Source organism: Heptranchias perlo, chromosome 1, assembly GCF_035084215.1.
Source record: "Heptranchias perlo isolate sHepPer1 chromosome 1, sHepPer1.hap1, whole genome shotgun sequence".
Classification (NCBI taxonomy): Eukaryota; Metazoa; Chordata; class Chondrichthyes; order Hexanchiformes; family Hexanchidae; genus Heptranchias; species Heptranchias perlo.
The window spans coordinates 114926783-114939803 of record NC_090325.1 but is presented as its reverse complement, the minus strand read 5'-3'; the positions used below and the strand labels follow the sequence as shown (position 1 = coordinate 114939803).

The window sequence follows — 13021 nt, the reverse complement described above, 5'->3', positions numbered from 1 at the left end:
TTTGGGAGGAACAACATGAAGAGGCAGTGTAATCTCAATGGTCCTATTTTGAGAGGGGTGCAAGAGCAGAGGGACCGGGGGTGCATGTTACAAATCTCTGAAGGTGGCAAGTTGATAAGGTGGTTAAGAAAGCATATCGAATACTTGGCTTTGTAAATGGGGGCATTGAATACAAAAACAAGGAAGTCATGCTAAACTTTTATAAATCACTGGTTAGGCCTCAGCTGGAGTATTGTGTACAATTCTGGGCCCCACACTTTAGGAAGGATGTCAAGGCCTTGGAGAGGGTACAGAGGAGATTTACCAGAATGAAGGACTTCAGTTATGTGGAGAGATTGGAGAAGCTAGGATTGTCCTCCTCAGGGCAGAGAAGGTTAAGGGGATACCTAATAGGGTTATGAGGGGTTTTGATAGAGGAAGTAGGGAGAAACTGGTTCCTCTGACAAGTGGGTTGGTAACCAGAGGTCGTAGATTTGAAATAATTTGCAAACGAACGAGAGGGGAAATGAGAAGAAATGTTTTCACAGAGGGTTGTTAAGATGTGGAACACACCACCTGAATGGTGGAATCGGTTTCCATAGGCAATGTGGGCATGTACTTGAAGAGGACTAATTTGCAGGGTTATGGTGAAAAAGCTGGGGTGTGGGGCTAAATTGGACAGCTCTTTCAAAGAGCTGGCACAGGCATGACGGGCGGAATGGCCTCCTTCTGTGCTGTAAGATTCTACGAATGCTTGCGTCTCTCTGCTTCCTCCGTTGTAGCAGACACCAGGCTCATTTAGCATCTTGCGCTGGCGCCTTCGATCCCATCCTGGGGAAATCCTTGGACTGACCAGCGCCCCCTGCGGCCGTGCGGCGGGTGTAGGGAACCAGGGCGCATGCGTCCAAACTTCCTGGTCAGTGTGGAGCGGCGAGCGCTGGGCGAAGGGAGAAAGGACAAGGGAGAGCAGGTGGTGGTGGGGATAGAGCGGGAGAGGTGCTGCAGCTGAGGAGAAAAACACACACACACACACACAACAGGGAGGGAGGAGGGAAAAACAGGAGGCGCTGTTGGAAACTGCAGCCCAGAAACACCCGGGAGCGGGAGGCGTTTCAGCAAAAAGCAAAGACGAGAAGCGCTGCGGCGTTGCCCCCATCACACGGCGAGGGATCGGCAGCTGGACACTGACTCAAGCATGCACACCCACTCCCAACTCCTCGTACTCAAACCTAACTCAGAGCGCAGACTTCACCCCTACCCAACTCCCTTTGCCGTGTTATAACCAGTGATATTTGCTGGAGGAGGAGGAGGAGGAGGGAGGAAAGGCGCAGGTGACTGGAATGCACCCCCTTTTTTGACAGGCTGGAAAACGTCAGGAGCCGGGAGCGGTGACAGGAAAGCGCCTTCACCAGAAGCTCCATTGTAATGGTAAACGTGAGTCGGATGGAGAGAAGACCGATAATCAATCAAGAGTGAAAAGTTTATGCAGACCAGTCCCATGCAGCTGCTGGTTTTGCAAGTTTGTCACAAGTTCTTTATATTTCGGTGTTTTTTTAAAAAAAATCCCTCCTTTTCATTTTAAAGGAGTATTCGGTGCACTTATTTTGCCAAAACAGAGAGAGGGGGGAAAAACACTGTGGGAATGTCTGCGAGCATCTTGGAGTCTGCCATTGAAATGATGCTGAAGTGCTTGAAGGAATGGTGTTGACCGAAGTACACCAGTAGAAACGGTGGTTCTGGAGCGAAACGAATCGACTGCTGAGATCAGGATTTTAAAAAAATTATATCTCGGGCAGGTTTCATGGTAAAAAATTATTGCATTTCGGGCCGTATTTATCTGAGTGTTTTATGTGAGTGTAGGAAGAGGAGGAAGGATGCACTCGAGTGTGTTCAGAGCAAGAGCCGAAAAACAGAAAGGACGGCACAACTCTGTAAATGTGGAAGTGTTACTCCAGGGAGGCGCGCCGTGGGGATTCACGTTGAAAGGTGGCCTTGAACATGGGGAGCCGCTGATCATCTCCAAGGTAAGGGCCATTCGCACATTTGCGGGAAGAATGTGAAACCTATCGCATTCCGCTTTCTTTTATGCAACCACCGCCTACGTAGTTTTGCAGTCATTTGGAAGATGTTAATCCACGGTCATCCACGTAGATCCTGTAGTTTGTATTTTAAATTGTATGGAAGAAGGGGTATTTTTAAAATTTTATTTTCAGCGTTAGATTGAGTTCAACACTTCACATTTGATGGAGGATGTTACATTCCTGCTTCCTTTCACCATGACATTCTTGGTGTGAGAGCGAAATAAACCAGATTCGCTGGAGGTAGGTTTGTCCTCGCTAGAGCGCGTCTTTCCTTCGGAATAGTGAAAGGGAGATGGAACTTCTGCACTGAATTAATGAGTACAAGGGATCCGGTTTCCACAACAACCCGCTCCTTTAATGGCAAACATGCCGTGAGTGTGTGTGATGCCACTGGGAGCTGCATCACTTGGACGCACTCACATACTAGCACATCGCGGCTTCTGAACCTCTGCCCGGGGCCAATGTACAGGTCAGATGATGGAAATACAGAAATAACACCATTATTTAAATCATAACATTTCTGGATGATAACGTTTCGCTGACCCGTTTGTACAGATTGTTGAATAGAGAGTTGTGGTTGCCTTAATAGATAACTTTCCTTCTTCAACTAGCAAGTAGATTACTCTATTGGCACAGTCAATGGAGCAGTAGGACACATTCATGATTTCCTCACGTGGCCTCAAGTTTCGATTTTTGGCTGCACCGTTAAGGTGCAGAATGAAATTTAGATGCTTCCTGATTGGGAGGGAGAAAGAATCCGAGCGCCTGTCATCCCTGGCTGCTGTTGTGCTCAGCCCGAGAGAGCCTTGGTCAGAGCAGTGCAAACAGATTACTCACCTGTTGAGGATGCCGCACAGCTGTAGCAAGAGCCTTCTGGAATGTGATGGCGATTCTATGACAGGCAGCAATCTGGTTCTGGCACACAGCGGCTTTGCTATTATTCGTATTTATTTTATGTACATACATGGGTCTCAGTAAAACCGAGAAATTACTGTCTCATCTGTTGTGATGTCACTTTGTCTTTAAGAACTTTGTGAAGATTAAAAATTGCAGCACATAGCCAACAATTGGGTTAGCAACTTTATAACAGCTTTTAATCTGCTTAAAAGATCTGGACATACCTGATAGGAGCAGGACAAATGGCCTTAGTGCTTCTGGAATAGAGTGGGTGTGGGGGGGGGGGGGGGGGGGGATCAGTCTGATTTTGCTATACAGTGAGGAGTTCTCGAAAGTTGCTTGTTACCAAACGATGACAATAATCCCCTTCCCTCTTTCCCCCCCCCCCCCCACCTTCCCAGATTGAACAGCCTCCTAACGCTCATTGTCTAGGTAATACTTAATACTTGGGTAACAGAGGAAGGCCCATGAACTCTACCTCAATATGAGTTAGCTACTTCAGGAGAGAAAAGTGGGATTAGGGCAGGGGAGAGTTTTTTTTAACAGAACCGGGTTAATGCGTGAGTACTGCAAGTGCTCATGAATAACTTTCCCTTATGAAATCAAAGTTGGGAGTCCAACTTGTTGACCCTGAGTTTCCATCTGTACTTTTTTGTTTTAATGCAGTGGTAGTTTTTTTTATATGGATTCTGGCAGTACTTCTCATTAGAAAACAAAGACTAATCACTCAGCGCATAAGGAGGCTGTGCTGCCTTTACACCCTTTTATTGTTCTTCAGTGTGGCGTTGTGAGCTAATTGTGTTGTGGTAGCTTGCTTTAGGAGACCTACTGGGCTGAGATGTTCATGGTGCGTGAAGATCTATACACACCAGCACTGAATGGATAATAAATTCTGATTATTATAAAGGTCCAGTTTAGTATCAAAGCTGTTATAAAGTAACAGTACTTTCCCGTTGCTGCTTTGCAAATCTGGTTTGTCTCCTGAACTACCATGACAGCGCCTACTGCTGCCCAGATATAAATGATTAGCAATGCAATCTCCTCAGTGCACCAAAACTCATATGCTTATGTCAATCACAGAACTGAACAATTCAGTTAAAAGTCTGAGAAGGGGAAAATAGAGGAAAAAGTGTGGCCGATGTACACTATAAATTGGCAGCTGTGAAATGGTGTAAGATGGAAGCCCGTGACCATTTAATTGTCTGATTCTGTTTACATATTGCTGTTGCAAACAGTTATTGTGACTGATCAACCTGCTGGCCCTTTGTCAGCAGTTTTCTGCCCTTTGGATCCTTGTCATACAAGACACTTCATTGTGTTTCTATACACTGAAGGGTGCACTGATGCTCAATTATTGAATGGCGCAAACTTAGGGGGAACTTAGAGTGGAGGAAAACAACTAGAAGGGGATCGAACAAAAGAGAGAGTGGCTGATGTTTTTTTTGGCAAAAAATACTTTGAATACTGGGAAAATGACTGTATATTTCAAAACGGTCAATTGTAGTGCATTTGGTGTACTGTAATATTTGAAGTTTTTAAATACATGGGGACTGATGTAACTTAAAATGTAGAATTGCAGAAAGCTGTTATATTCAGTCACATTACTTTAAAAAAAATTTTTACTAATATCCTCTCATGATTTTCTTTCAGCATAAGCACTTGTTTAGAACTTAAAACTCCAAGAAAGTCACCAGTTCGATCTGTGCTTAGTTTAGCTGTAGGAACTTTACAATTGGCTTCAGCACTCCTAGCTTAGGCAAAGGAAAATTAACCATAGATTCCCATTCCTGATTGCTAGCCAGTGACCACTACTGGAAGTGTCTGTCTGTAAAATCTAGTGATGATAAGATCAGACTGGGTTGTGATCCCCCTGTAATCGGATAACCTGCACATTCAGTGTTGAGACTCATGATGAAGAATGATCAATTGGTACTGGAGGGTGCCAGGCAATGGTGGAACCATTCCCCAGCAAAGAATTGGTGCCCTTATGAGGGGCAGGAAGGGGAGCAAGTCGATGAGAAAAGAAAGTTAAATTGCTTTGCAATCCTTAGGAAATTTCAATTTCTTATTTCTCTCCCCTTTCTTCCTTCCATTTCTTTGGATCATTTTGAGCATTTATGGTGTTGTAAACCATGAAAACAAAGTTTGAGTTGTTAATGGACATCATCAGAACCCTGGCATTTAACTGCTTCACTAAACTAGTTGATTTACTTAAAATAAACCATAGAACAAATATTTGACTTCATACTGAAATATGACAGATGTACTGAGCAAATTGGTGAAGAGATAATAACAATAGTCATATAGAATCTTAAGGTGCATGGTATTGTTTGACTGGTATTATGACAGTTTTTGGCATTAGGAAATCTTACCACTGCTTTCCTATACTGCATGGGGTTGGGGGAGAAGGAGAAACTCAAACAAGCATGTTTGAACCGATACAGCCATCCTATATCTTAAGACTTCCAGCTGTAACCCGAGCATTATTAAAATACAGAACCTTAGCTCCTGGTTCTTTGAGCTGCATATGGAATATTTACCGTGCCTGCATCTCTTTATAGCACAACAGTTTTGTCTTCCAAGGGCTGTAAATGAAGTGTTTTCCAGTTAACTATAGAGTCCTTCTGAGAAGCAATTCAGTAAAGTTTTGAGAATTTTTTTCCTTTTAAAAAAAAATCAATGTGTAGTAGCACAGCTTCAAATTAGTGAACTGGGAATTGTATTTTTTTTCATATTTGACATTTCCAGAACAAGTTTGATTTCTGAAGCTCTGTAGTTTGAAGTTAGTTTTTTAAAACCGATGTTTGTTCATTCTGAGTAGAGGGAACAACACATTGCATTTGTGTTTAGAGGCTGGTACAGAGCTACATGGTGAATTTTGCATACATATATTAGGCCTGAAAAGCTCTGTGATGAACAACGTTGAGCCAAAAAAAGTTTGTCTTCCTTTGGTGAGCTTGTGAAATGTGATCGTAAAGCAGTCAATTTCACAATAACGTACAAATTTACAACTTTTGGATATTGTCTGAAGTCAGTTGTTCATGCCAATGAGCACATTTTTTATTTGCTCAGTGAAAAACTTTTCTTAAAAGGAGAAAAAAAGAGAGTACAAGAGGCTTCCATCCAAACTGATATCAAGGTCCATGTTTAAGAAGCAGTCTCATAGAAGCTGGGAAGTGAACATGCGGAATGTAGCTGAAACTTTGGCTGTGCTCCAGGATAGGCAAAGGAATGCCAAAAACATGTGCAGCTTAGTCAGCCTGGTTTGTTTAAACTGTAAAAGGGGTATCGTTTTAAAGAACTGTTCCAGACATCCTAGTCTGCCTCTTTTACAGTAAGTCCTTTTATTTAAAAATCATTTATTAGAAATAAACTTTTTTTAATTAGATGGTTTTCAGCCTTGGAAATCAGAAAGGAAGTGGTGCGTTAACCCATTTGTCAAGTAACAGTGAAGGTTAGGAGATTTTGCCTTGTAGTTCAGATTTGTATTAATAGCTGTATTGTGGCTGGCTTGGCAAAAGGTTCGCATTTTTAAAGTTCATCTTGGCATTATGCAAATAGTATAATAACAATTTGTTTTTCTCAGTAAGCAGTAATTGCATTAAAACTTCTGGATGGGAGATGTTGGATAAAGTACAATGTAGCAGCAGACCCTATAATTTAACCTTTATATTTTTTCATATTGATTTGTAAAGGATTATGTGTAATTGGATCATTTTGTTTACCAGGTGTTCTCTTATCAAACAACTTTTTTGACACTGCAGTTGCTCACAATCATTAACCTGAACATATTGAGTTAAACATACAATAGTGTGGTGGATAGTTTGGTCTTTGAATTATGGCCACTGCTGTACACTATAGTTTTATTTTTGTCATAATTTTGGGTGGATTTTTGCATTTATCAAGGTCAGGGTGGTCAGTACTCAGAATTGACCATTATTTCACGCTTTCCATCAAACATTGCCAGGTGAAGTATAGCAACAGACCTGATGAAGAGTAAAGCTCCTTTTATCAAATACATTGACATCCTCTCTTTTATAGAAATAATTTCATAATGGAAAGCAGATAGCATGGGGGAGGGAATTTACTAATGATGTTATAAGAGCCTTTATCCATTCTGTGTTAATATAGTGCATATTTAAAATTAATATTTATATCTAGATTATTTAACCTATTGTATAACCTGACTAAATTATGAAGATCAGGTGGGCTAAGAACTATATCTCACTGATTATTATGTTACTGTGTAACTCACTCATGACTTGATTAAAGTGAGAGGAGAACATTTCATTTTACTGACTGTAATTTCTTCATTACTGAAGTTTCACTTAGATGTGACTTTACTATCAGGGAAGATCGGAGAAAAGGTTCCTAATCACCAGGAAAATCTTCTATTTCACCAGAGGAACTGTCCGCAAACTCGCTAGCTTTATACCTTGTACCATATCTAACTTTGACTTGTGAAAATTAAACAAAAATGCTGGAAGTACAAAGCATATGTATTTGAACGAGACAGGCTAATGTTTTGGATGGGACACTTCATCAGATTTCCACCATTTGTGGCTTCTTTTTAAGTTTCATTTAGTCGTTTGTGAGTTATCAGGTCAGTTCACTTATGAAATATAAATGAGAACCCACAGATCCTCCTCATGTGTCAACTATCTTTAGCAGTCCCCAACTTCAAAAGAATATCTATATTGTAGCACTGAAACATTTTTATTTCTTATAATAACCAACTTTAATACCTACCTGAGTGAGATTGTCCATTGATGCCGGTTTATGGTCAATTTTGTCCTGTGATCATGTGCTCGAGAAACTGAATTGAAACTGCCCAACCTTCTATAGGAAGGTTCACACTGGTACAGCATAGATGCTTTTCCAATTTTGCAGTTGAGGCTCAATACTGGAATAGAATATTAGTGAGCTTTGTTCTCTATCTGGCCTCTGCTGTACTTACCTGGGAGTGTTGGACACTGATGCTGCGTCCCAAAAGTGGATAATCATTCTATTATCCATCGTAGCATCGCTTAGCTCAAGTGCAAAAAAATCACCATAATGTACAAATAAAAAAAAATTCAAATGAAAGGCAATTTGTACATGAGCATTCTTATGAAAATTCCCCACGTATGAAGGATTTGCAAACGGTAGCTGAAAATGCTTTAGCTTGCTGATGATAGAAAAAAGACAGCAAATGCTTTGTAACCTGGAAGCAACCAATAGGGCAGTGAGCATTTTTAAAATCAGATAGTTCTTTGTGTTCTTAAAAAAAAAAACTAGTTTATGCCTAATTTCAAGCTTTTAATTGCCCGTTCTAATATCTCCTTCTTTGGCTTGGTGTCAATTTTTGTCTGATTATGCTCCTGCGTAGCACCGTTGGATATTTTCCTGCGTTAAAGGCGCTATATAAATGCAGATTGTCGTTGTCATTGGGACACGGGAAAGATAAGTTTTTGTATGGTGCCTTTAACATGAGGAAACAACTCATGACAGTTAACCTAGGAAAGAACAGATTAAATGGTTGTAGAAGAATTAGGAGAGTTAACCAAAAGTATGGTTGAAAAGAGAAGGCTTTTGATGGCAGAGAGGGAAATTGTAAGGGGAAGAGGTTTAGGGAGGAAGTTACAGGCATTAGGACCGAGACAGCTAAAGGCTTCATCATCATGTGAGTAATACCAGGCTTGGGGGGGATACATAGGCTGGAAAAAGTTGCAAAAGTAGGGTGGGGCAAGGCCATGGAAGTATTTGTAATTGAGGGCAAGGATTTTGAATTTGGTGCATTGGGAGTTAGTGAGGCAGTTGACGATAGAGGTGTGGGTGAACAGGACTTACTGTGGGATAGGACATGGGTGACAGTTTCGGAAATTGTCATACGTGTAGGTAAGAGCTTAGGAGGTCAGTTCAGAGATTTGAGAAGTCAAGTCATGGTAACAAAAGTGTGGATAACGGCATTAATGAAGGTGGGGATAGGGGTGGGGGCGATGTTGCGGACTTGAACTATGCGGTCTTAGTGATGGTTAGGGTACGTGGTTTGAACCTCTTCTCTGGGTCGAATAGGACACTGAGTTAGTACACCAACAGAGCCATGGGGAGCAGCTGGGGTAAGGAAATGGAATCTTTGGCAGGAGCCAAATAAAATGGCTTTGGTTTTCCCAGTGTTGAACTGGAGACTGATCTGGATCATCCACGACTTGATGTCAGACCACAGATCCGACAATAATGAGGTGATAGTGGGGTGGGGCGGGTGGGTGGTGAGGAGAGAAGAGAGAGAGAGAGATGGGTAACATCAGCATGCATGTAAAAATTGGGCCAGTGTCTGTGGATAATGTGAAAAAGGAGAATGTCCATACCGACTTCGACTAAGACTGTCTTTGTACAGGCAGAACTAGATTGTAAGGATTCAAAAAGGGAATTTTGGGAGAGATGTGTACGGAACCGCATAATATTATGTTCAAGTACTTGGTGAGGAAAGGAAGGTTAGAAATGGAAAGGTAGCTGGAAAGGAGAGCGGACTTGTGTATTGTGTTATATTTTTAATGCATTGATGGTGGTGATTTTGAAGAGAAAAAGAATGGTGCCTGAGCGAAGGGAGCCATCAGTGATGTTGGAAGGCATTTGGACAAAGAGAAGTAGTTGAGTATTCAGCAGTTGTTTGGGGAGGGCATCAATGGTGCAAGTGGTGGATCTTAAAGAGGAAATAAGCCTGGTCAAGGCTGTGGAAGAGGAGTAATTGCAGTGTAATATGAGGTCAGGACTGGGAGAGGGAGGGGCTGGAAGGGGAGGAGGAGGGGAATTGAAGATGGCAGCTACATGGAGAGTCTCGACCCATGAGACAAAAGAAATTCATAAGCTGCTTGCACTTGGTGTGGAGGTGAGGATGGAGGGGGTGGGACTGGATGTTGGATGAGGCGAATGATCATTGAGAAGAGGAGCTCATATTGTCCTTTACCTCCAGGATGATCCTGGAACAGTACAAAGATTTGGCTGTGGAGAGGGATGACCAGGCTGGTTATGACCAGAGGGTGTGAAGGTACGAACTGTTTAAGGAAAACAGCAAAGCAGAAGACAGAGTGACTTGGAGGGATCAAAGACATCAAAGGCAGAGTTAAGGAAGGTGTTGAGAAGGTTGACCGTGGCCGCAGTGTCATGGCAGGGAGAGGGCAAGAGAAGGTGTAAGGGAGCTGAGCGAAAGTTTTTTTTCCATGGACAGCCCCAATTAAAATTTGTCATATTGAAATTACTGCAAATCCATGAGGTCTTTGAAAAAGCCAAATGTTCCACCAGTCTGTCGTTAACTAAAATATCAGTCAATGCATAACAAACTTCATATCAAGGTGGACCAAACTACTGTATTTTAACTTTAAGGTGAATCAACTACTGAAAGGGCTTGTACTGATTCTTTCCTCTGTTGAAAGCAACGGGTTTGCAAAGCACAAGATTTATCTTTTCCAATCTTCAGATGGACCCGTTGTTTGTCAGTGAGAGCATGTACAAGAATGTCATAGAAAATTGATTTACTGTATGTGCCAGTTAAGTTCACACTCCATATCGTCTAAAGGTTTAAAAACTAATTGGTGGCCTATGCTATTGAAATATTTGTACACATTACATTAAGTTGGTGAAAATTTACAGGTATGATGTATTTTGTGACTGCAGGGTACCAAAATCATGAGTGCACAGTGCCTTAAAACTGATTAACAGTGTATGCCCCATACCTGCTAATTGCTAATAACAGTCCTATATTTAGCTTACGGAAACTCCAAAAGTGCTTTTGGTCATTATATTCAACCTAGCTTTTAAAGAAGTTAGATGTGGGGGGATCTCAAAGTTCAGTATCGCGTTTGGATGGTTGATTTTGGTGACTGCAACTTTGTACATGTCCAAAGCTTCAATTTATTTACAATTTTGAAAATATTTTTGCTGTGGAAAACCAGCGTGAAACCATTCAATTGGACCAAACTCAAATTTGTAACTTATTTGTTAGTTTTAAAAAAAAAAGGCTTTCACACAATTCTTCTCTATTTTGGATAGTAATAGGGAAGTTAAAAAGAGTGGGAAACCAGTTTAAATGGAGACCAGCGGCAGCCCACCAGTTAATCAAACCCAGGGAAAAATCCCAAAAGGTGACGTTATAGTCTGCACAGAGGGAGGAGTGGCAGAACCTGAGGAAATTAAGCAAAATGTTTAATTTACTATACGCACTCTTTTTTTAAACTATAAACTATAAATAAATAAATAGTTAAATAAGTATTCAGAATAGTTAATAATTAATTTAAAATCAAGTTAAAATCCATCTTCTAAATATAATCTAGACCTTAAGTGTTTCTGTTAGTTCTAGAATTAAATTACTGCCAGCTAATAAATAAGCTAATAAGTGGCAAGTAACATTCGTGCCAGACAATGACCATCTCCAACAACAGAGAGAGTCTAACCACCTCCCCTTGACATTCAACGGCATTACCATTGCCGAATCCCCCACCATCAACATCCTGGGGGGTCGTCATTGACCAGAAACTTAACTGGACCTGCCACATAAATACTGTGGCAACAAGAGCAGGTCAGAGGCTGGGTATTCTGCGGCAAGTGACTCACCTCCTGACTCCCCAAAGCCTTTCCACCATCTGCAAGGCACAAGTCAGGAGTGTGATGGAATACTCTCCACTTGCCTGGATGAGTGCAGCTCCAACAACACTCAAGAAGCTCGACACCATCCAGGACAAAGCAGCCCACTTGATTGGCACCCCATCCACCACCCTAAACAGTCACTCCCTTCACCACTGGTGCACCTTGGCTGCAGTATGTACCATCTACAGGATGCACTGCAGGAACTCGCCAAGGCTTCTTCGACAGCACCTCCCAAACCCGTGACCTCTAGCACCTAGAAGGACAAGGGCAGCAGGCACATGGAAACAACACCACCTGCACGTTCCCCTCCAAGTTACACACCATCCCGACTTGGAAATATATCGCCGTTCCTTCATCATCGCTGGGTCAAAATCCTGGAACTCCCTACCTGACAACACTGTGGGAGAACCTTCACCACATGGACTGCAGTGGTTCAAGAAGGCGGCTCACCACCACCTTCTCAAGGGCAATTAGGAATGGGCAATAAATGCTGGCCTTACCAGCGGCGCCCACATCCCATGAACGAAAAATAAATAAATAAAAACTAGGAATGGCCCTGCAGGCTGTGTGTCAGGACTGTAATTTTTGGACCATGAGACTGTCCCGGATTGCCATATCTGTGCGAGTTAGAGACACTCCGACACGTACGGAGGAGGAGGAATTTTTGGATCGTTTTCTCCAGAATACAGTCACATCTCAGAGGAAAGCACAGGTACAGGAAGGGGAGAATGTGACTGTCAGCAGGGTAAGGGGAACCAAGGAGAGGTAGAATAGGAGGTCCTGCAGACAATGGTCCTACCCAACAGGTATGATACACTTGCTACCTGTGAGAATCAGGGTATAGGCTGCGGGGAGGACAGCCAGAATGCTAACCATGGCACCGTGGAGCAGGAGGCAGGCCAAGGAGGGGAGGGGCAAAATAGAAACGTTGCAGTCATAGGGGATTCAATAATTAGGGGGATAAATAGAGTCCTCTACAGTTGCGACCGAGAGTCCAGGAGGGAGTGTTGCCTACCTGCAAGGGTAAAGGATCTCTGAGCAACTGAAGAGGAACTCGGAAAGGGAGGGAGAAGATCCAGTTGTCGTGGTCCACGTTGGGACCAATTACATAGGGATAAAAAGAGAGGAGGTCCTGCTAAGAGAATATCAGAAGTTAGGAACTAAATTTTAAAAAAACAGAACTTCACTGGTGGTAATCTCGGGATTACTACCCGAGCTACATGCTATTTGGCATAGGGATAGACAGATCAGGAAGGTGAACGTGTGGCTGAAAGACTGGTGAGGGAAGGAGGGGTTCTATTTCATGGGACAGAAAGGATCTGTACTGCTGGGGTGGGCTCCACCTCAACTGGAATGAGACCAGTGTCCTAGCAGAAAGGATAAGTAGGGCTGTGGATAGGACTTTAAACTAGTAAGGCGGGGGAAGGAATCTGGTGAAAATA

The 13021-nt window shown here is 42.4% G+C and overlaps 1 protein-coding gene across 2 annotated transcripts in view; it reads left to right on the top strand.

Moving 5' to 3' along the window:
• Positions 1–1006: 1006 nt before the first annotated feature.
• The window catches only part of shroom3 (shroom family member 3), a 426592-nt gene continuing 414577 nt past the window's right edge, over positions 1007–13021 (top strand). Inside the window, exon 1 of one of the 2 annotated variants that reach the window (XM_067990124.1) lies at positions 1007–2003. In XM_067990124.1, the coding sequence (XP_067846225.1) occupies positions 1854–2003 (150 nt within the window). In that variant the 5' untranslated portion in view covers positions 1007–1853. The remainder of the gene's footprint in view (positions 2004–13021) is intronic. The other variant, XM_067990116.1, reaches the window with a different exon arrangement.